We start from the raw sequence: 25652 nt of genomic DNA, 5'->3' as shown, positions 1-25652 counted from the left end.
GGTGATAATATGAAGTCTTAACAAAGGATAAAGTGTAAATGAATGGTGATAATATAAAGTCTTAACAAAGGATAAGGTATAAATGAATGGTGATAATATGAAGTCTTAACAAAGGATAATGTATAAATGTGTGGTGATAATATGAAGTCTTAACAAAGATAAAGTATAAATGTATAGTGATAATACGAATTCTTAATAAAGGATAAAGTATAAATGTGTGGTGATAATATGAAGTCTTAAATAAAGGACAAAGTATAAATGTGTGGTGATAATATGAAGTCTTAATAAAGGATAAAGTATAAATGAATGATGATAATATGAATTCTTAATAAAGGATAAAGTATAAATGAATGGTGATAATATGAAGTCTTAATTAAGGATAAAGTATAAATGTATAGTGATAATATGAAGTCTTAACAAAGGATAAAGTATAAATGTATGGTGATAATATGAAGTCTTAATTAAGGATAAAGTATAAATGTGTGGTGATAATATGAAGTCTTAACAAAGGATAAAGTATAAATGAATGGTGATAATATGAATTCTTAATAAAGGATAAAGTATAAATGTATGGTGATAATATGAAGTCTTAAATAAAGGATAAAGTATAAATGTGTGGTGATAATATGAATTCTTAATAAAGGATAAAGTATAAATGAATGGTGATAATATGAATTCTTAATAAAGGATAAAGTATAAATGTATGGTGATAATATGAAGTCTTAAATAAAGGATGAAGTATAAATGTATGGTGATAATATGAAGTCTTGATATAGGATAAAGTATAAATGAATGGTGATAATATGAATTCTTAATAAAGGATAAAGTATAAATGTATAGTGATAATATGAAGTCTTAAATAAAGGATAAAATATAAATGTACGGTGATAATATGAGTTCTTAAAAAAGGATAAAGTATAAATGTATGGTGATAATATGAAGTCTTAAATAAAGGATAATGTATAAATGTATGGTGATAATATGAAGTCTTAACAAAGGATAAAGTGTAAATGAATGGTGATAATATGAAGTCTTAACAAAGGATAAGGTATAAATGAATGGTGATAATATGAAGTCTTAACAAAGGATAAAGTATAAATATGTGGTGATAATATGAAGTCTTAACAAAGGATAAAGTATAAAAGAATGGTGATAATATGAATTCTTAATAAAGGATAAAGTATAAATGAATGGCGATAATATGAAGTCTTAATTAAGGATAAAGTATACATGTGTGGTGATAATATGATGTCTTAATAAAGGATAAAGTATAAATGTGTGGTGATAATATGAAGTCTTAACAAAGGATAAAGTATAAATGTATGGTGATAATATGAAGTCTTAATTATGGATAAAGTATAAATGTGTGGTGATAATATGATGTCTTAACAAAGGATAAAGTATAAATGAATGGTGATAATATGAAGTCTTAATTAAGGATAAAGAATACATGTGTGGTGATAATATGAAATCTTAATAAAGGATAAAGTATCAATGAATGGTGATAATATGAATTCTTAATAAAGGATAAAGTATAAATGAATGGTGATAATATGAAGTCTTAACAAAGGATAAGGTATAAATGAATGGTGATAATATGAAGTCTTAACAAAGTATGAAGTATAAATGTGTGGTGATAATATGAAGTCTTATGAAAGGATAAAGTATAAAAGAATGATGATAATATGAATTCTTAATAAAGGATAAAGTATAAATGAATGGTGATAATATGAAATCTTAATTATGGATAAAGTATACATGTGTAGTGATAATATGATGTCTTAATAAAGGATAAAGTATAAATGTGTGGTGATAATATGAAGTCTTAAATAAAGGATAAAGTATAAATGTATGGTGATAATATGAAGTCTTAATTAAGGATGAAGTATAGATGTGTGGTGATAGTATGAAGTCTTAACAAAGGATAAAGTATAAATGTATGGTGATAATATGAAGTCTTAATTAAGGATAAAGTATACATGTGTGGTGATAATATGATGTCTTAATAAAGGATAAAGTATAAATGTGTGGTGATAATATGAATTCTTAACAAAGGATAAAGTATAAATGTATGGTGATAATATGAAGTCTTAATTAAGGATAAAGTATAAATGTGTGGTGATAATATGAAGTCTTAATAAAGGATAAAGTATAAATGAATGGTGATAATATGAATTCTTAATAAAGGATAAAGTATAAATGTATGGTGTTAATATGAAGTCTTAAATAAAGGATAAAGTATAAATGTATGGTGATAATATGAAGTCTTGATATAGGATAAAGTGTAAATGAATGGTGATAATATGAATTCTTAATAAAGGATAAAGTATAAATGTATAGTGATAATATGAAGTCTTAAATAAAGGATAAAATATAAATGTACGGTGATAATATGAAATCTTAATAAAGGATAAAGTATAAATGAATGGTGATAATATGAATTCTTTATAAAGGATAAAGTATAAATGTATGGTGATAATATGAAGTCTTAAATAAAGGATAAAGTATAAATGTATGGTGATAATATGAAGTCTTAAATAAAGGATAAAGTATAAATGTATGGTGATAATATGAAGTCTTAAATAAAGGATAAAGTATAAATGAATGGTGATAATATGAAGTCTTAACAAAGTATAAGGTATAAATGAATGGTGATAATATGAAGTCTTAATTATGGATAAAGTATACATGTGTAGTGATAATATGATGTCTTAATAAAGGATAAAGTATAAATGTGTGGTGATAATATGAAGTCTTAACAAGGGATAAAGTATAAATGTATGGTGATAATATGAAGTCTTAATTAAGGATGAAGTATAGATGTGTGGTGATAATATGAAGTCTTAATAAAGGATAAAGTATAAATGTGTGGTGATAATATGAATTCTTTATAAAGGATAAAGTGTAAATGAATGGTGATAATATGAAGTCTTAATTAAGGATAAAGTATAAATGTATGGTGATAATATGAAGTCTTGATAGAGGATAAAGTATAAATGAATGGTGATAATATGAATTCTTAATAAAGGATAAAGTATAAATGTATAGTGATAATATGAAGTCTTTAATAAAGGATAAAATATAAATGTACGGTGATAATATGAATTCTTAATAAAGGATAAAGTATAAATGAATGGTGATAATATGAAGTCTTAACAAAAGATGAAGTATAAATGAATGGTGATAATATGAAGTCTTAACAAAGGATAAAGTATAAATGAATGGTGATAATATGAAGTCTTAATTAAGGATAAAGTATACATGTGTGGTGATAATATGATGTCTTAATAAAGGATAAAGTATAAATGTGTGGTGATAATATGAAGTCTTAACAAAGGATAAACTATAAATGTATGGTGATAATATGAAGTCTTAATTAAGGATAAAGTATAAATGTGTGGTGATAATATGAAGTCTTAACAAAGGATAAAGTATAAATGAATGGTGATAATATGAAGTCTTAATTAAGGATAAAGTATACATGTGTGGTGATAATATGATGTCTTAATAAAGGATAAAGTATAAATGTGTGGTGATGATATGAAGTCTTAACAAAGGATAAAGTATAAATGTATGGTGATAATATGAAATCTTAACAAGGGATGAAATAGAAATATATGGTGATAATAGAAAAACTGGGTGAAAATGTAAAAGTTGCGAACATTCGAAATTGTGAATGTTATGCGACCTGCAGGGTGCAAAGGTCTTTGTGTGTGTGTGTGTGTGTGTGTGTGATTCAAGTATCCACAAACTACCACAGCAATGCAGTTGCCTCATATGTTAACACTACTTGCGTTTGGATTGGTTAGTGGTCTATTCTAGTTGAATAATAGATGCGACTTGAGGCGAGGGTATAAAGTTCGATTTCGGAGACTCAAACGTGACTTTTGGAATTTTAAAAAGATCGATGCATTTTCTGACACCAACAATATAAGCACTGTACAACGAGTTAAAGGTCATACAGTGCGATTCTAGTCTCAAACTATGGTAAAAATGTCAAAACTGATTAACACAAAACAGGATAGGTTTAAAACACAATTATTTGTGACTTTACTAAGAACACTTACGACGCAAGTTTCATTGGACTGCTTTAAGTAGATTATGAGTCAACGTATTTCCATGGTTGTTTCAAACAACAACATCTTCTCACCGTTTTTAATATCTTCCCCCACCTTAAGCCACATCCGGGATAACCTCACATCTCTGAAAGATTATCAGATCGGTAGATATAGTTTTAGTTCAACAATCAGTGTTACAAAATTTAATGTTTTATTGAAGGGTACAGACAAACGTTGCAGTAAGCAAAGCCATGGCAATGCTTGGGAGACAAAGATAATGTGTAAATGTTTCTCGAAGATATTGAAACCAAATATTTTAATAAAATTCGGAACACTTTATAATTAATAGGCTGTCGAAGGTGTATATCTGTAACGGGGCGTGAAACTTTGACCTTGGATTAATGATCGTCGACTATTTAATTGGGGGTGAGGTGGGGACATATTTTCGTTCGAACCAGGATATTTTGTATTTCGTTGTTTCGTTTACTACAAGATCATTTAACTTTCTTTTCAATTTAACCTCTTTATCACTGTTTGAGGTCTGTGAATATTTTTCAACACACGCACAGAACCTCATGTATTTCTCCTTTTACTTCCAGCCCCATTTCCATTCAGAAAATTAAATGGTTGGTCCCTTATCGTTCCATAATAATGTATAGTGAAAAATAAGAAATAACATCCTAGTACTCCAGGGGGTAGGGTGACTACATATAAACCGAAATTGTAATGAAGATCAAAATTGAAGCATTTATACGCTATCAACAAAGATTCTTTATGAAAATATGTCAGTATGACTGTTTAGTATCATTGTTCATCACCCCAGTTTATTCACAATAGCAGACTTGGTGAGACTACCATATCACATATGCAGTGAAAATACATAAATACACGGGCGTCATATGATGTCACATGATATAAATAGTACTTCCTTTGAAATAGTTGTCAGTCATATTTTTTCATTGCTTCCACTCTACCCCCACCTCCGCAATTCCACCCAATCCACCAATCCTCAACAAAATAAAGACCAGTGGAAGACAATGATTATATGAAACCTTATTCGATGTCCATAAATTAGTCTGACATGAAGGGAAAAAAAATAATTATTTTAATCTTTTATTGAATATCATATCAAGGATAAATCATATTTATATGATTTTATTTCATTACATGTAACACATTACTAAGCTCAGATGTTAGAGCACCCGACTCGTAATGCAGAGGTTGTCGCTAGATACCCACTTAGGCCCACCGAGTTCATTGTCTCGGTGTGTCCTTATGAAATTTACATAGTTCCCATTCTGTTAGCACGAATCAGCTAGTACTGTGTTAAAGTGCCTTTAAGAATCACAAAATAGGAAGAAAAAGTAACGAATCTTTAATAATATCGGTAAAGGTCGACACGAACGATGGTAGACGGGGATATAAGTATTACTAGAATTGAATTGAACTGAACTAAAACCCGTCTATTGTGTATGCAAATCAACATCTTGTGTCCATTTCAGACAGGTATATCAAAGACAAAAATAGACATACGAAGCTTCGTTGGTAATACTAAAAGGCCCTCTCTATCTTTCCTTTTCTTCTTGCATAATCCATAACAAATATGTTTCTTATTGTCTGGCTTTATGGTTAGTTGTGCAGGAGGATTTATTATGTTTTAGACGGATCAAATATTGACTGGAAGTGTCAGTACATGGACACCCGAGAGACTAAGTGTACAAGACTTTCTTTGTAATAAGAATCAAGTCACCAAGTACATCCGCTTTTTTACAGATGAAGGAGTGAAATAGTTTTCTTCCAGTAACAGCAGAAAAGCATCCATGATATTAAAACTCATAGATGATAAACTATAACATTTTGTTTGACTTGTTTTCATTTCACACATCTGTGATATCTACTGCTCACAGATTTGTTAACAAATACCAATATACGAGAAACTGAATAATTCACAAAACATTTCCTGTTGAACGGTTTAAGGAATAGAACCTGTAAATGTAAATTAACTTCAGTTTCTCATGAACGTACATACGTATGAATTTTACTCCCTAGCTGCATTGATCCATCAATGGCGGCAAACGCCTGCTTTTGTGTGACTAAATGGGTTTTCCTCTTTTGGAGATAGCATTATAATTAATTGGCAATTACTACTTTTTTCTAAGAGAAAGAGTGATGTACACAAATCAGTAAAGCTTGATTTAGGATGGAAAATAGCACATGTGGTTTGCTTGAACACCCAAAGCTTGATTTAGGATGGAAAATAGCACATGTGGTTTGCTTGAACACCCAAAGCTTGTTTTAGGATGGAAAATAGTACAGGTGGTTTGCTTGAAAATCAGAAGCTTGATGTAGGATGGAAAATAATACAGGTGGTTTGCTTGCACATCAAAAGCTAAAATTAGGATGGAAAATAGTACATGTGGTTTACTTGAACATCCAAAGCTTGATTTAAGATGGAAAATAGTACATGTTGTTTGCCTGAACATCCTTCTTCACTCTCATGCAACATGCAGATTGCGAGATTTGTGTAGTCATGTGACTAGGAATGCAAATGGCGAGATCCAGGTCGATATTCAGCAACGCTGTAGTTTCGTCTCGTCTGTCAGCGGATTAAAGATATAACAAATGCTATGTTTGCAATTTCTGAGAAAATAAATCATATTCCTATCGATTTCATGCAGGTATTCGCCGATCAAACATCGTTCAAATTTGCTAGGCCGGCTAGTAAGCGGCTACCCTATGCCGACACCAAATGTGTCGGCGCATTCCAATTTTTCGATAGGCAGTTAACTCTGACCATACACCCCAATATTAATGTCCAAATATCAAATAGGGGTGGCAAGGGTCAGAGCAAACTCGGACTATAACAACACTAACTGATGTCCATCATTTATACTGGGCGCCATGTATAGCCTATCTTGTGCTGAGAAATGGTGTTAAACCCTTCAACAACAAGAACATCCTTTCATGGCCACCATACAGTTGTATTTTAAAGAGGGCTTTCTTGGGTCAGAATGAAAGTCCCATACGATAATATATTGTGGGGTGGGTTTTTTTTGGGGTAGGGTGGGCCGTGGGAGTGGAAGCTAGGTCTCGACTGTGCTGTATGTCAGTTATAGATGTATGTGTTCTGTATGTGCTATACTGGTAGTGTGCTATAAGACTGTGTTTCTATTGCAGGGGTGGGCAAACTACCGCCCGCGGGCCGCATGCGGCCCGCCAATGGCTTTCATGCGGCCCGCCAAGGGTTTTCATGCGGCCTAGGAACAAGTCATCATTCGCACTGACTCTGTTTATGTTACTCTGTTTATCAAATAAATGTGCTTCTTTTGAAGTTTAAGTTTTCAAATATTAACAACATATTAACAACTGAAAATTAATTAGATGCTATTTAGAAAAACCTTTTGTTTTTGCTATTTCAAATATTAATTATTTTACTTAATGAACTATGCGGCCTGCGACAAGGTGTAAATTTGTGTATGCGGCACTTGCACTGGAAAGTTTGCCCACCTCTGTTCTATTATGATGGGGGTGGGATGGTGGAGGAGGGGTAGGTATTCAGATTTGGGTGTTGGGTTGTTGTTTTTATTTTTTTGGGGATGGCATTTTCTTTTCTATATGGAAGGTTTGTGGTGGTTATTTTCATTGTTAAGGGTTGGCAGTTGCTTCTCTGTTTTTCATTTAAGTGGTCGCTGCTTTCCTTGCTCTGTACTGTCTCCTTGTTGTTTTCTTTCTCTTCTTTTTATGTTCTTAGTACTTCAGTTCCGTTGTGTCTCTCTTGTTCCTGATCTTTGTGATATCTGCTGCCTTGTCCCTAATCCAGCTGTTGTGTACTTTTCTCGCATTTCTTTACTTCTCTTCCTGTTCCTGATGCTATTTTGGTGTATGTGTGTGTGTGTGTGTGTGTGTGCGATTTGGATTTTTAACGTACCTTTAACACTTTTTCAGTCATATCGCTACGATGTCTGCAGTGTGGCAGTTTATAGTGATGTCTAGCACTGGGGCATCACGCCGCAGACATGTAGCATGATCTCCCACCCAGTCACATTATCTTGAAACCAGGCCGACCAGTCCTAACCTCTTAATGCTGAGCGCCAAGCGAAGCAGCTGTTAGTACCGTTTTTGTAAGTCTTTGGTCTGACTCGCCCGGGGATCGAACCCACGACCTCCCGCATCCGAAGCGGACGCTCTAACCACTAGGCCACCGGAGCGGTGATGCTCTTTTGGCGTGCCAAATCTTTTGTGATGTCGTTGTCTTCTATTTGTCCTCTTGGTGTACTGATATTGGAATACTAATTTACGGTTTCCTGGATATGGTGTATATTTTACGCCGCTTCAGGCAATGCTATACTGCTTTATCTTTTACATGCGTAACCTCACCTTTCTATTTGTGATAAGGGATGGGACCATACATACTAGTAATGATGTTTTAGTCCTTAATGAACTATGTAGGGTTTTAGTATAATAACTTTGTATAGGTGCTTGCATCGCGTTGAGTTTGGTACCGGAAAAACATGGAATGTCGCGATGCCGGAAGGGTCGATCATGGCATGACGTCCTCTGCTATCAAACCAGACGAGACTGCAAGGACCCAGATCAAATTATTGTACTGATGTTTATTATATAATTTACACAATTATTTTATAATAAAAAGAAAAACTTGCATTTTTTATTTTTTTAAACGTGTTTAAAAGCTTTTACTTTGATTCCACGCATCTAATCGCATTGTGCCTTGCGCCTTAAGTTTGCGTGGCTTGTGTTAGGTGACGCCATCCTTCGACCGCGAGGAAATTCAGTTTGTAGCAAATTCCGCGTCCGATCAACTTCATGAAAAGTAGTCTTTATCACAAGATCTGTAACTATTTGTACATAACAGCAAGTTTGTTTTTATCTCCTTTTGATCGTATTTGGTGAATTCGTACGGTTTATCCCCTTTTGACATCAAAACTTCATGCTGTTGATATGCTGTGGATTTGGTTAGAGATATGCATGTATATACATTGTAGTTGTATATCATGTTTCTGTTTACTTTCTTTCTAGCTGTATTGTAAATTAACAATCCCGTAAAGCTATACATCACCTGATGGTGTTTCATAGTATGGAGTCAGAAAGACTACTTAATCCAGATAAGGTATCGCCAACAGCGTCATGTTTAAACAACAACAACAGCAACAACAACAACTATAATAATAATAATGATAATAATAATAATAATTCAAAATGTCCGCCATCGCTTAACAGGCTTCAGGCAGATGCTCTGGATTTTTGTACCGTTTTTCATGTCATATGTGTTTCTTGATTTTGTTCATCTACAGTGGGGTTTCGTCATGCATTGGATATTATGATGGGGTGTTCTTCATTTGCTTGTTTGGGGGGTGGGTTGTGGTGGTTGGGCGGTTGGGTTGTTTATATATTTACTTACTGACGTCGTTTCTTTCTTAACTTGCATTGATATCTACGCTTACAAGTATGGATTTGCATTTTACATACTTAGCTTGAATAATAGTCTGCCTCATTTTGTTAATAAATACAAATTTGTAGAACAAACTACAAAAATAAAATCCGGAATTGTTTTGTATTCATAACATCTAATGACAAATATATATGCAAAAATAGTTATCAATCCTTGTAGCATAATCAACACAGAGTCGGTACTCAAGTTGATATCAACGCGCAAGGGGCCCGCAAGTGGTGTTATTGACTTAGAGGATAGAGGAGGTGGGGTGATCCAGACAAACTAAAACTGTTATTCCACAAAAGAGTAATTTTAATTCATTTATTCATAACTTTAAGGTCAAAGTCCAAGTTCAGGTAGATATAGATATCACTCAAACCATATACACAGCCATGTGTGGAAAGTTCACGTTCAGTAATGTCCAATTTATTTAATACAACTCTAAAAATAGGGGAACAAAAACAAACAAACGTTGTAACGCTTTTCATGACAAAAAGTGTTAATTAGCAAAGGCTGGATTGACTTTAGAATTAAGATAATCTCCATGGATAGGCACAGAGTTAAACATTGGTTCAGATGAATGTTCATTTCTTCCGTAAACCTTAACAGCGGGGGACGGATGGGTGCTATTCATTGTAAGAGTTGTCCACAGGCTCGACTATCAAATTAACGCATGGCCTTATGTCACTCAAACCCTAACACGTATTTCCACGGACTGCCGACCAATACTATCGCTGTTAAAGTGTGAGCATCGGGTGATTTATATGTATACTGGCATCTTGTTGGACTTTCAGTCCTAATGTCCGAGACTTATTCGATTGCCGCTATTTATCATAGACAAATTCAAAAGACAAACGAAACAAATTTCACCTTCTTTCATGCAATTTTAGTATACAGCAGAAAACGAACACTATGTCACACGAGGTAACTTGCAACATAAACTATTTTAATTTTATAAGGTGTTTTATGCTAATGATAATGCATATGGGGCCGTTATATCTGCCTTATGCTAATGAGAGAGGCGTGGTCATGTCTGCTCCGGGGATAGGACTATTGTGAGACTGGTAGAAAAACTAGTATAAAATAAATAGTCATCTGATACACTTACTGATCAATGCCATTACTAAATTTGAATTATTTAAACACGATGTGCTTGGTAAAATAATTTGATAACGAAAAAAGAAATCTACATATCGGAGCCGACGCGTACAATATTTTTATTTCAATAACATTGACCGTGATAACATATCTGAAACAAGGAATCTCGAGTGTGTATTAAGAGTCATTACGTCACCAGTAAGATTCAACTAAACGAGAAGCCTCTATTGGGATTTGTCTTTCATTTGAAAATGTGATTAAATCCATATTTTCTGTTAGGTCCTTAACCTATGATAAAAATAATAACTCTTTTTGTATCTCTATGGCTGATTTAAAGCACAAAATACTTTGGAAATTGCGCGGTGACATACATTTGGAATATCTCTCAATTTTAACCTTGTCGAAGTTATAGCAGTGTGTCTGTGTCTGTGTCTCTGTGTGTGTGTGTGTGTGTGTGTGATTTGGACTTTTAACGTAGCTTTAAAAAATTTCAGTGTGACTGACTATAGTGATATTTAGCAATGGGGCATCATGCCACAGACATGCATCATAATGTCCCACCCAGTCCCATTATCAAGACACCGGGTCGACCAGTCCTAATACTAACCTCTTGATGCTGAGCGCCAAGCGAGGCAACTGCTAGTACCAATTTTAATTAGTCATTGGTATGACTTGGTCGGGGTTCGATCCCGCAACCTCCCGCATCCGAGGCGGACGCTCTAACCGCTGGGCCACGGGTTTAATAAATTCTAGCAAAAAAGAAAAACTTTGAAAATTTTAAACAGGCTGTAAGGTCAGACCAGAGTAAATATAATATTTTCACCTGGCGGGAAAGAGATTCAAACTCGTATGCTAATCCTGGACAAACCGATATACTGGTTTATTGTTTGCTTTTGTATTTGTCGGTAATTAGTTGTCTATACAAGATAATACAATAGAAATCTACATAGTTTTGTTCGTTGGCAGAATGACCTGATTTTTATAAAAAAATGCTATTGATAAAAAACCAAAAAATATTTTTTGCTTACATAAATCTCCAAGAAAAAAAATCCTCTACGAAATTATTTCACAATAAAATAAAAAAAAACAACCATTGTCACTACAAGGAAAAGGTTCATGCTTTTTTTCCCCTTACAATATATATGTTTTCAGTCAAGCAGACTATATACCATTAAAAATCATCACTTCCCTAAGAGGAAGATGCGTACAACAATAGTCCTGTTTTGAACGTTTCTTGTTTTCACTTTCAGTATAAATTCCAAGCTCACGGTACTGACCAGCACGTGTCTTTACATCTGGACACATTTTCATCAACATTATCTGACCATTTGGCTGACGATCTTTAATTTGTTAGATTTTAAGTAAGCTCATTTTCATCCAAATTTAACTTGCGGTTGTTATAGTAACAGCTGATTACCGTGAAATGATTGGTGGATTTGCGTGTAAGAATACATCACAAAGTCACGAAATTAGACTCTAGGTAAAACAAAAGTAAGTTAAAGACCAAGAAGCAAAGAGGAAAAACTAAATAAAATAAAAATAGATGTTTGTTTATAAAGTACGTAAATCGATACAGCAGACTCTGTGTGAAGTGGCAAATTTTATGTCGATCTAACAAGAATACATTAGTTGAGACCAGACAACCATTAATTAGATTTATGGAGACAAGCGCGTATCATATCGCCATACTACCGTGTACGGTAATGTCCTTTAGAGGGAGAATTCTGTTCCTAATTAAACATTTGTTTATACAGCAGCCAGGCGGACACTTTAGGACGAGGAAAACTTCATTTTCATGGTAAAGTTGTCACAATTGAGAGAATGCAGAAACTCTGTTACTCAAACTACCAGGGTCAAGTTGACCCTGACTTTGGCGCCTCTGGAAAAAAGGGCGGCAGAGATATTTGATTCTGATTGGTATGTTAAATGAGAGGGCGTGTTCCAACACAAAATTTCATAGGTTTTAATATCGCCCGCATCGAATTTTAATCAGTCTAAGCTTTTCCTACAAGAGGAGACCCAAAGGTTATGACTCCGGAAATTTGCAAGAAATTTCCGTAAAACTGTTGTCCAAAAAGGGGACGATTGTCGAAAGGAACCGACGAACTAATTTACCGATTAGGGGGAGGAAAAACGTTGACGGCAAAGGTAGTGTGACAATTCCATGTAATTTGTTGATGCCATATATAATGCTTTGCTGAAGTTATTTATTTGTATCTGCATAAATCTTTTTTCTACATTCGTGTAATAATTTGCTTTATGAAGTATAACTGTGTTGAGTTTATGCATAGGAAGTTGTACATTAATCTTCTTTAGATAAGTTTGACGAATTGTTTGAATTTGTCGTCTTGTTTGCATAAGAATGATGTTCTAAGAATTTAATGCATTACATTAGTTAATATGATTTCAAGAATCCGTGTGAATTCGCCGAATTTAGAAGATTTCACTTATGATTAAGAATAAGTGTGTATTGACGGAAATGATCTAGTAATTGATTGACGATATGGATCCTATTTATTCGCTGTGTATGTGGTAATGTGTAAAGTCAAGGCGTAACGAATTAGCCATTTGACTAACTAGGGTCATTATAGGACATGTGGAGTCGATTGATAGCCTTAGCGTCTGTTTAGCACTGATAGTGAAATCTGATAACGAGGGAGAATAATGAAGAATTAACCGTTTCATAAATAACGGGAAATTTAGGTTGTATCTATTTATATTTATTTAAAAGGGAGAAAATAGCTCCAGAGACGTATGAACGAATGAGTGATGTTATTCTGAGACCTATACGGAGACGCATAGAGAAAGGTGCAGTGAGACATATAATCCTGTGACGCAACCCTGCAACGTATTAATTTCTGAAGAAGTATTTTGAGTGTCCTGAGACGGGTGGTAGGAAGTATCATCCCGAGATCCAAGGGTCTGAACAGCGACAGAGGAAGCAAAAACAGACTGAGGACGAGCAGGTTATGAAATCATACAAGACGTTGACTTCGATTGTTCACTCGATCTTATGATGAACTAAATCTATCAGTAACAGATTGGCTATCATATTTAGATATATTTGCGTTTTCTTTGTATTTCGGTGAAAGTTAAATTTCTAAAAGCAGAGTACACTCCTGATGTAATGAATTTTCACAGTGTTTGTATGGAATTGATTAAATTGTTTGTTTATATGTACGGGGGCTCGTGTTGGTTTGTTCTATATACCTGCTCAGATCTCTATCTATTCCACCTATAAGTTTCACCACTTATATTTCTATTTACTCGAACCGGGCAATAACATCGAGGGCGGTCAACCCCTAGATAACGAAAACCAAATACGGAGGGACATTCACTCCCCCCGTGTAACACTCTGAAATCCCCCTCCAAATGAAAATTAGACATTTTGTAGACATCGCTCTAGTGGCATGCGAATCAAATATCACACACACACACACACACACACACACGATGTTTGAAAAATTTAAATTAGCCTTGGAAAATTAGAGTTTGCGTCGAAAAATATTCCAACATGAGTCATGTGGTAAGATAAAATATGGTATATTTGAAGGAAATCGCGTTGTATTTATTAAAACCTTTTTTCCTTTAAATCTCCGTCGGTACCTGAAAATCATATGCTGAAAATTATAGTTATGTAGAAAAGAAAGAGTTACGATGCAGATATAGTTAGAAGAGCAATAACAGACATGTATAATTTGCTGTAATGAGCTGACTGTCTAATTAGGTCATCCACATGTGATTAGAAATCAAAACTTTATTTGCCCTTTCTCGAATATGTTATGCTCTGTTGTGTTAATAATGAGAAGAAGACAAAAAAGAGGAAAATTGCTGTAATTATATGATGAGACTCAAGTGTGAATATAAATAGGCATACCAAATTCCATTATTCTACCTCAGCTAGATTTGGCTGAATTGTGCAAAGCTGACGTTTGTCCAAAAGTTTTGGTGTAATAAAGTAAAAAAAATGTTTTAAAATGGTAGAAAAGTTACTGTAATAGTCTGAAAATTTTATCAGGTTAATGTCCACCACAAAGTGCGTTAAATTTAATGTCCCTAAATCCAATAGATTTTATGCTATAGCTCTAAAACTCGTTTCGGGACACAAACATACCTACATACTGATGGAGAGTAGCAAACCACCATGTCCCCTTCTGCTTTTATGATGGGGACAGAAAATGCTGACAGATAGCGGTGAACATTGTTTTACTATCTGAAGGAGCAGTGCTGGCTCGTTTGGAAGAGCTTGGGACTCATACTCCAAGGGTTGCGAGTTCGATCCACACCTAGGCTAAATGGAGTTATCTGACTCTGTGTTCATGGAGGAGGTCATATAACTCTCGTGTTCTCCGACTGATGAATCCAATATTGAGTTTAAAATAACACAAAATAAACATAAAATCTAACACAAAATGTAACACGTAATCTACATTTTGCACACATGCCACCTATTACACGATTTCATAACTCTCATGTTGTACTGCGAAGCAATCTGCGGACCTGATTTCAGTAATTCATTGAACAATTTTTCCTTTCCACTGTTATGCAACATGGATAGAAATGAGTATGGTTCTAACACGTTGAATTAGACTCTCCTCTTTGGATAAAAAAAATAATGCTAGTTCTAGATTTTAGCACAGACTATTTTCTTGAATATAATCCTCATTCGGTTTCTCTTCTTTGTGGGCTGGAAAACCTGGATTTTAAGCATTTCCCAATCTGACTAAAAATCAGATCTTCTCTGTCTTTTACGTAGGACAGTGAATATCTTTTTTTTGTAATCCGAGTGAGCATCATTTTCACTATCAAACAGTATAGAAAACCGACCATACGAAACGATCTGGCTTCCTCCCTCCCTCCCTCCCTATCACGAATGCCCCTTCATCCCCCACCCTCCCAGTCAGCCCCAGTTATGCATCTTTAAAATTAGTTATTGCGCACCAATTAAAATTCATTGTCCTAGTTTGCAAGTGTTATCATCTCTAAGCAAACAGTGTCAGATAATCTTGGGCCTCGTTGTTAGGGGTGTGAGTTGTTGCATATCAAGTTAAGAGTGGGTTAGCGCCGATTGCATAAGGGACCGACCGTTTAATTTTTTGAGTGAAGGGAGGGGGCGGTTTGTGGAGGGGAGGAGATAGAATTTAAAAAAAAAAGCAACAAATGAAGCAAAAGTCCCCGGTCACCAAATAACTTGAGAAATATGTTTTGTCTGGAGGAGGAGAAAAACTAATTAGAGCCAAATGATCCTGTGCTAAAAAAATGCTGAATGCACAGATAACGGTTAAATTCATTGACCCACCAAAACAATCTTTTTCTGTTCAAAGTTGATTGTTTCAGTTGTGCCTATATAACATTTCTCGGACCCTCTAATATGTGAATGACCGTTATAACATCACACATACCATCTGACATATCAGTGATCCATATACACAGACCTTCTGACATGTGAATGACCTATAACATTATACAGACCCTGTGACATGTGAATGACCTATATAACATTGCACATACCCTGTAACATGTCAATACTACATAAGACATTACACAGACCCTCTGACATGTCTATGATCCATATAACATTACACAGACCCTCTGACATGTCAATGATCTATATAACATTTACACAGACTCTTTGACATGTAAATGATCCATATAACATTACACAGACCCTTTGACATGTCAGTGATCCATATAACATTACTCAGACTCTCTGACATGTCCGTAACCTATATTACACAGACCGTACGGACATGTAAAGGAACCTTACGTAGCATCTACTTTTCTCATTACCTACAGCTAATGTTTACACCGATTTAAATGGCCTGGTTTGTAATGGGAGGTATCAAACCAATGACCATATTGTGGTTACAGTCTGAGGCCAGGAGCGAGGAGTTACACAACGTTACGTACTGTCAGACACTATTCCCACAGACAGAACCAACATTATATTATATCAGTTGGAAGTTATAATAACTATAAAACAATATAGATTTCATTGTCCTCAAATATTAGATTTATCTTACAAAAATTTTGTACTAATTTTTGATACATTAGAAATTAATTTTATAAGCATTTTTATATTTAACAGGAAGTAATGATATCTCCTTTAACAGAACATAGAACATTCTTGGGACATCTTTCATTCTGACGGCGATCTGCACGAGTGCGTGTTGCATAAAATGTCATTCGCAGGCATTTAACCTTGTTAAACCACAAAGAAAATACTCTTATCTCCCGTATGTTGCGCGGCTAATTTTAGACATAAATCCTTTCTGTCACGCCACCCTATTTTGAATGAAATACTGCCAGTGGAAAGCCTGTTGCCACCTCTCAGCTTAGATTCGACAGGAAATATTTAAAATATGTTTTCTGTATAGGCTACTCCTTCCGGTGACGTTACAAGTTGCAACATCCTACACAGCTAAAACCAAGCAGGTTTTATGTGGATCGATCTGTTAGGACAATATGCGTCAGTGGTATATAAGCTGAATGTCCCGAGGCAGCTTTAACCAGCCAAGTGTAATTTATCATTACCGTACTACCTAGGAACGTTGTGTGATTATATACTTTTCTCTAGAAGCTTCTTATATCCGTCATGGGAACTATGTTTAAGTTTGATTTTGATGAAACGGATTTGTCCGCTATGAAATCGCCTTTTACTTTTCAACCCAGAATTCCGGAAAATATTGAAAGGAAAGTCCCTGTCTTCCATCATCTGTCGCCATCAGATGAAAACGAAGTTTTCCCCTCGCCAACATCAACCAAGACGAACCAACTGAACGAAAACATGACTGAGTGAGTATCTTTGTGTGTATGTCTGTATGTATGTATGTACGTATGTATGTATGTGTGTATGTATGTATGTATGTGTGTGCGTGTGTATGTATGTATGTATGTATCTGTCTGTCTCTCTGTCAGCATATCTACTTATCTATATATTATGTAGCCCTGGAGTGACATTTATGTATTGTCGTTTAAAGGCACATCACCACAGTAATGACTTTTTAGTACCAATTAAAAGTAGCTTATAAAAATGTACAAATAAAGAAATTTTCAAGCACTTATGAAGATATATGCAAACATGAAGTACTTTAAGACAGAAGATCGATATGTTAAAGTTTGTAAAAGCACAGGAATCGCAGTGGTATAGCATCAAATTTCTGCCCAGGCCATTCCTTTGTATGTCACTGGAAAAGGCATTTAACTCCCATTTCTTTGGAATGATGTGGTGAAACGAAGTGCCCTTAAACCAAGCAAACACTCTTGCCCTGGAACGAGAGTTCGCCCTAGAAATGCTAGAATCACACAGTTATAAAACATTAGGAATCTGACAGTCAATTCATATTCTTTACGCTTTACTTTTTATGCTGTTATTGTTGTTGTTATGGGATGAACGCCATTGTTCACACATAATAGGGTATACCTGGCGGCTTTTATGTATATATGTTGTAGGGTTTAACGCCATTTTTCAGTACACGATAGGCTATGCATGGCGGCCAGTATTAATGGTGGAGGAAGAACCCGGGAAAACCCCCAAAAAGAACCACCGACCCACGAGAAGCTACTGGCAAGCTTTCTCACATACCCACATTAGCCGAATCCGAGACTCGAACGCACGCAGACAGAGGTGAGATGGCAGTGATCCATAACGGAGAGCACTTTAGACCACTCGACGGCGGCCTGTATATTAGGAAAAAGGAATAACACTGGGAAAAGCCAGCGACCCACGGGAAGCTACTGGCAAGCTTTGTCACATACCCACATGACTGAACCCGAGACTAACCAGTGAGTACAGAGGTGAGGTGCTTGCCGGTAGCTTCCCGTGGGTCAGTGGTTTTCCCGTGGGTCAGTGGTTTTCCCGGGGGTTTCGAGGGTCTTACTCCACCTAATATACTGACAACCATGTGGTAAAAAGGGCGTTAAACAAAAAAAAAAAACAAAACAAAAAAATCATTAGTAGTGTGAAATATAATTTGCACTTAGTTCATCGCATGGGAAAGTATATATAGGACATTTAATCACACACACATACACACACACATCTAATATATATATATATATATATATATATATATATATATATATATATATATATATATATATATATATATATATATATATATATATATATAACCGGTTTCTAGCTTTCGGTATGTGAGTATACCTTGGATTCAAACTATTTTATTAATACAATATAACATACATGCGTTACCAGGTTGGGTCTCAGGGTCTGACATCTATTTAGCCTTCACTATCAATGGGGTTAAAAGATTAAGATTGTTCGTCATTTCTGATGATACCGTATTTGACATTTCGATATTATACTATACTTGTAGGTAAGGTCGTGAGAATTTTATTTACAACCTAATAAGGAGCGCCAGACGTTTCAGTCTTAATGAAAATTATTGTGCTAAAATAATCACACACACACACACATACGCGCGCGCGCGTGCGTGTGTCTCTTGGTGGTTGTTCTTTTATGGCATTTAAAGTAATTTATTCATTCTTCATGATGCAGAGGAAATGGGAGTTAAGTACCTGTTTGAAATGGGAGCTAAGTACCTTTTTGAAATGGGAGCTAAGTGGACAGGTAGATTTTAAAGTGTACGTTATTTTATCACAAAAGACAAAGGCTGCATCAGAGTTTAAATGTTTCTCTGTATAAACGGTTTTCACATGAGTCATTTTACTTTCACGAATGCGTCACTGTTTTATTTCTATGCAGTATATATGATGTAATATTTAGCAATAAAATATCCTTTATATTCTTCTGGTTTCAGGTTTGATCCATATCAGATATTCGAGGTAAGAAAGAGCTATTAACTGTTGAAGAGAGAAACTGTCCGTATACTGTAGTACTTCTCTAATGCTCTGTAATAAAAATGTATATCACCAGTTGCAGGATAGTGTCAAAGCAAGCGATGTGCACACACACACACACACACACACACACACACACACACACACACACATAATAAATAAATAAATAAATAATAATGTGTCCACCATATAGAATGGCCCCGGATGGCCGAGTGGTCTAAGTTGCTTGCCATTACAGATAACTTACATCTCACCTCTGTCCGCGTAGGTTTCAGTCTCGGCTCGGCCAACTTGGGTATGTGAGAAGCTTGCCAGTAACTGCTCTTAGGTCAATAGTTATTTCCGAGGTTGTCCCACTATTTTTCCTGGACCAAATCTATTGGCTGTAATTTAAAGCCTATCGGGTGCTGAAAAATAATAAAGGTCGGCATATATGCATATAAAATAAGATTTGACATGAACCGTTTGTCATAATTCTGCCCCGCTCAGTTGCCCTAAGATGCTAGAGCGTCCGCCTCGGATGCGGGAGGTCCAGGGTTCGAATCCTGGCCAAGTGATACCAAAGAGTTATAATAATGGTACTAACAGCTGCATCTCTTGGCGCTCAGCATTAAAAGGCCAGTGTTACGACTGGATGGCCTGGTGTCAGGAAAAAGTGACTAGGTGGGACATGATGCCACAGGTTTGCGACATGATTCCTCATTGCTAGATATCACTAAAAACTGCCACACTGCGTATATTGTAGCGATATGGCAAAAATTGTTAAAGCGATGTTAAAAGTTCAAACACACACACACTCATGATTTGTTTCTTGCAGCCATATATAATCTTGTTATTAATGATTTAATTGTGAATTCCATGGCGAATTGACATTAACTGAACTGGTTTTCAGTTGTATTTCAAGATGGAAATTCTTTCGTTTATATCTTCGTCTTCAAATTTACCCGTTTTTGGGATAATGTAGGCTGCTATGAGGCGCCGTAGCGGACAAAAGCTGGTCCAATCAGAAAGTTGTTGCTGAAATTTCGATGTCGTATGTCGAGAAATCTAATATCACGTGTTGGATCAAACTGCATGTCCTTAAAGTTCCATTTTCTAGATCGAGATTTTAGATTTTAAATGTTGAATTATACAGTGGTGGTTTAAAGTTTTATTTCCTATGTCGACATTTAACAGTGTATATTTTGAATTACACAACGGTGGTTGAAATTTCAATATCATATGTCGAGAATCACCAACTCACACGTTGTATGCAACACTGTTTGTGATGAAAGTTCCATTTCATATGGCGAGGATTTAGATTTGATCTGTTGAATTTCACAGCAACGAGAAGCGGCCTCCTTGTTTAAAAATAACGCGGTCCGTTCACGAGAGCGACCTATAGTGAAGAAATTCATAGTAATTCTCGACGTGTGAATGGTAACTTTCAAACTGTAAATGCATGAAATGTAATGGTGCCTCATAACTGAATACACGAATGATGTATCTTAATACTCGATATTGTTTTGAATTGCTGAAATGGACATTGTGTAATGTTACTTTTAACACTAACACATCATTTTACCACATAAAAATAACAATTCTGACAAACACAATAAAATATCGAATCACCCCTGTGTAATTCAATAGATACAATCTAAAAACTCAACATACGAAATGGAACTTTCAGAACAATGAACGTGATTCAACATGTTAAACTGAAACTCTCGACATAAGACATTAAAATTTCAACAACCGTCGTGCAATTCAGAAGATACAATCTGGATATTGGGCATCGGGTTTTCAACCAGCGCTGTGTAATTCAACTGATAAAATCTTAATACTCAACATATGAAATGGAAATTTCAACATAAACTCTTTGAACCAATACGTAAATTAGAAATTCTCGACGTTTGACATTGAAATTTCAACCACCGCCGTGTAATTCAAACTACACAACCTAAAACCCCGACATAGAAAATATAACTTTCAACCACTATTGTTCAATTCAACAGATACAATCTAAAATCTAGACATAGAAAATGGAAATTTAAGGACAAGCATTTTTGATACAACATGTGAAATTGGAATTCTGGACAAATGACATGACAATTTCAACTGCAACGTTCTGTTTGGACCAGCTTTTGTCCGTTACGGCGCCTGATAGGCTGCTCCTTTTTATCTTGCAGGTTGAGCATAAAGGATGCATGATTCTTACTGTCAAAGTTTTATGTGGACGCAAGATAACAAAAGGTTGGAGTGACTATGGTACGTTAAGAAGTCATTCACTGAACATCCCCATAACTTTTCTCGAGTTTTCGCTAAGCTGTTTTCGTCAGTAGGCCGGACACATGGTCTTCGTTGTTGCCATTAGAACCAAAGCCGTGTATGCTTTGATTGGAATTTCATTTTACTATGCGCGTTTATGTCTTTAGTATAAAGGTCAATGTTATCTCGTGCCAATCAATTTCGCTGATATGATTTCACGCTTGTGATCCTCCAGCGATCTCCGCGAAAATAAATATCACGCCAAATATAATATATGTAGTATATATTAAGTAGCTTGAATGTTGATTGATCTAAGTCTATTCCTGTTTAACGTTGTCTTTTTATTGACGTAGTGTAAGCGAACATGTATGCATTCTTGTAGATTTAAGTCATCTGACCGAGACCATGTTAACTAAAATGCTGTCTTCATCAAATTTTAAAGTCCAACGTTGAGATAAAGCAGTAATTAAACGATGCTGTATTTGCAGTGGACACACCAGATCCGTATATTGCATTGACAATTAGAACTTCTCCAGATGGACGGAAAAGGTCTAAGACAATCGACAATGAGGTGAACCCTGAATGGAACGAGACCTTCACATTCCTACTGGATGAAAACGTTGAAAATATAATGGGTATGTTTACAATGTGCTCTTCGGCATGTCCAATTATCTATAATTAGACCACATAATAACTCGTATATCATGCCTGTGTTTTCGTGTTGTTATGTAGGAAGGATTTTACTATCACGCCTCTATTACTGTGTTGGTATGTTGGAAGGAAATTACTAGCATGCCTGTGTGTTCGTGTTGTTATGTAGGAAGGAAATTACTAGCATGCTTGTGTGTTTGTATTGGTAAATAGGAAGGGAATTACTAGCATGTCTGTGTGTTTGTATTGGTAAGTAGGAATGAAATTACTAGCATGCCTGTGTGTTCGTGTTGTTATGTAGGAAGGGAATTACTAGCATGCCTGTGTGTTCGTGTTGTTATTTAGGAAGGAAATTACTAGCATGCCTGTGTGTTTGTATTGGTAAGTAGGAAGGGAATTACTAGCATGCCTGTGTGTTCGTGTTGTTATGTAGAAAGGAAATTACTAGCATGCCTGTGTGTTTGTATTGGTTGTTGTTGTTGTTGTAGGGTTTAACGCCATTTTTCAGCACACGATAGGCTATACATGGCGGCCAGTATTAATGGTGGAGGAAGAACCCGGGAAAACCCCCCAAAAGAACCACCGACCCACGAGAAGCTACTGGCAAGCTTTCTCTCATACCCACATTGGCTGAATCCGAGACTCGAACCCATGCAGACAGAGGTGAGATAGCAATGATCCGTAACGGAGAGCACTTTAGACCACTCGGCCACTCGGAGCCCCGTTAATATTGGTAATAGCAAGGGAATTACTAGCATGCCTGTGTGTTCGTGTTGTTATGTAGGAAGGAAATTACTAGCATGCCTGTGTGTTTGTATTGGTAAGTATGAAGGGAATTACTAGCATGCGTTTGTGTTCGTGTTGTTATGTAGGAAGGAAATTACCAGCATGCCTGTGTGTCCGTGTTGTTATGTAGGAAGGAAATTACTAGCATGCCTGTGTGTTTGTATTGGTAAGTGGGAATGAAATTACTAAAATGCCTGTTTATTTGTATTGGTATGTTGGAAGCAAAGGGCACGTTTGAAATAATCATGATTTAATGATTTTATTAGATGTTTATGTTGGTATTTCTATTTCAACTGAAAATGCGTATGCTTATTTTGATGGAGGAGGAAAATCTGATTTACGTAATCTACATCGCTTAGAATTTCATTTCATATGCATGCTTCATTAACTCCATCATTATATTGCTTTCTCTTTGGTAATCATATCGTATACTAATGTATGATGAGACCGCCTTATAATGATGTACGTGATGTATATAATTTCACCCATAACCATATCAGCATTAAACAAAAATGGTGTTATAATGAATGGTCTTGTATTGAGGGAGTCTTGTATATATAAAACACCGATAAATGATATAGTATATATTTGCTTATTCTATCGATGAAATGACGTTTCTACAGCTACATATGGAAGCAATGACATAAAAAGTATTAATACTGTATGACACTCATTTTTTATTTGTCTATGTCCTATAGTCTCAGTACTGCATCTGACAATGTGAAGCTTTTAGTGTTAAAAAATGTTTGTGAATGAAATAAATTTATTTAGTAATCTTTTTGCAAATGAAAACAGTGATATGCGTAATGTCTTTTGTCTTGCGTTATGGTCGGTATTTGTAACAAATGCTTTTGCTGATTCAGCGTTCTCTTTATACTCAAATTTTGCAATGTATTATATACATTATACAGAGAAACGTATGCATGAATACTTATGTAATGTAAGAGATAATTGTAGTATCGCAACGTTTATTTCAGAGGTGAAGCTGATGGAAGCTAACTATGGATGGGATGAAACATTGGGATTAAGTAAAATAGATATAAATACATTGGAAAAATATACCTGGGTGAAGAAAACACTTCTTTTTAATAACGTAAGTAAGAACCTAATTAAGTCATGCCTACAAGGAATAATACTATCTCCCGACATTTTTGTTCCTACTGGAAGAAATAATATGTTTCTTGTCTGACTGGTCTACCCATTTATTTTCTATGTCTTTAGATTTAGAACCCAAAAGTTGACTGCTGTCATGTAAGTCTTAGAAAACCTATTGTTTTCGCTCTTATTGTTGTTTTTCTTATTCGATATTAAAAAACATGGATGAACTGTTTACTGCACCGAGTTGTTACTGTTTCTGAGGCACTTGCCCCCCACGATACAGATTTTGAACGTAGGTACCAAGTTGTTACTGTTTATGAGGCACTTGCCCCAACGGTACAGCTGTAGAACGTAGGTACCGAGTTGTTACTGTTTATGAGGCACTTGCCCCCCACGATACAGATGTTGAACGTAGGTACCAAGTTGTTACTGTTTATGAGGCACTTGCCCCAACGGTACAGCTGTAGAACGTAGGTACCGAGTTGTTACTGTTTATGAGGCACTTGCCTCCCACGATACAGATGTTGAACGTAGGTACCAAGTTGTTACTGTTTACGAGGCACTTGCCCCTACGGTACAGATGTAAAACGTAGGTACCGAGTTGTTACTGTTTATGAGGCACTTGCCCCCCACGATACAGATGTTGAACGTAGGTACCAAGTTGTTACTGTTTATGAGGCACTTGCCCCTGCGGTACAGATGTAGAACGTAGGTACCGAGTTGTTACTGTTTATGAGGCACCTGTCAGGACGGTACAGAAGTAGAACGTAGGCACCGAGTTTTTACTGTTTATGAGGCACTTGCCCGAACGGTTCAGATGCAGAACGAAGGTACCGAGTTGTTAGTGTTTATGAGGCACTTGCCCCCACGGTACATATGTAGAACGTAGGTACCGAGTTCTTACTGTTTATGAGGCACTTACCCCCAACTATACAGATGTAGAACGTAGGTACCGAGTTGTTACTGTTTATGAGGCACCTGCCCACACGGTACAGATGTAGAATGTAGGTACCGAGTTGTTACTGTTTATGAGGCACTTGCCCCCACGGTACAGATGTAGAACGTAGGTACCGAGTTGTTACTGTTTATGAGGCACTTGCCCCCAACTATACAGATGTAGAACGTAGGTACCGAGTTGTTACTGTTTATGAGGCACTTGCTCCCACGGTAGAGCTGTAGAACGTAGGTACCGAGTTGTTACTGTTTATGAGGCACTTGCCCCACGGTACAGCTGTAGAACGTAGGCACTGAGTTGTTACTGTTTATGAGGCACTTGCCCCCACGGTACAGATGTAGAACGTAGGTACCGTGTTGTTACTGTTTATGAGACACTTGCCCCCACGGTACATATGTAGAACGTAGGTACCAAGTTATTACTGTTTATGAGGCACTTGCCCCAACGGTACAGCTGTAGAACGTAGGTACCGAGTTGTTAGTGTTTA

The 25652-nt window shown here is 35.8% G+C and overlaps 1 protein-coding gene across 3 annotated transcripts in view; it reads left to right on the top strand.

Annotated features, from left to right (window-relative positions):
- The window catches only part of LOC149800357 (cytosolic phospholipase A2-like), a 182671-nt gene that overhangs the window by 131986 nt on the left and 25033 nt on the right, over positions 1-25652 (top strand). For 2 of the 3 annotated variants that reach the window (XM_089959981.1, XM_089959980.1), the window contains exons 2-6: positions 17281-17403; positions 19389-19413; positions 21597-21675; positions 22164-22310; positions 24090-24205. In XM_089959981.1, coding sequence (XP_089816107.1) covers positions 17396-17403; positions 19389-19413; positions 21597-21675; positions 22164-22310; positions 24090-24205 — 375 coding nt within the window. In that variant the 5' untranslated portion in view covers positions 17281-17395. Of the gene's footprint in view, positions 1-16881; positions 17404-19388; positions 19414-21596; positions 21676-22163; positions 22311-24089; positions 24206-25652 lie in introns of those variants that run through there. The other variant, XM_089959979.1, reaches the window with a different exon arrangement.

The sequence above is a fragment of the Sinohyriopsis cumingii genome, chromosome 5 (assembly GCF_028554795.1).
Source record: "Sinohyriopsis cumingii isolate HCF-2022 chromosome 5, ASM2855479v2, whole genome shotgun sequence".
Taxonomy (NCBI): Eukaryota; Metazoa; Mollusca; class Bivalvia; order Unionida; family Unionidae; genus Sinohyriopsis; species Sinohyriopsis cumingii.
Note: the sequence above shows the minus strand (reverse complement) of the source record. Positions and strands in the feature narration are given on the sequence as shown.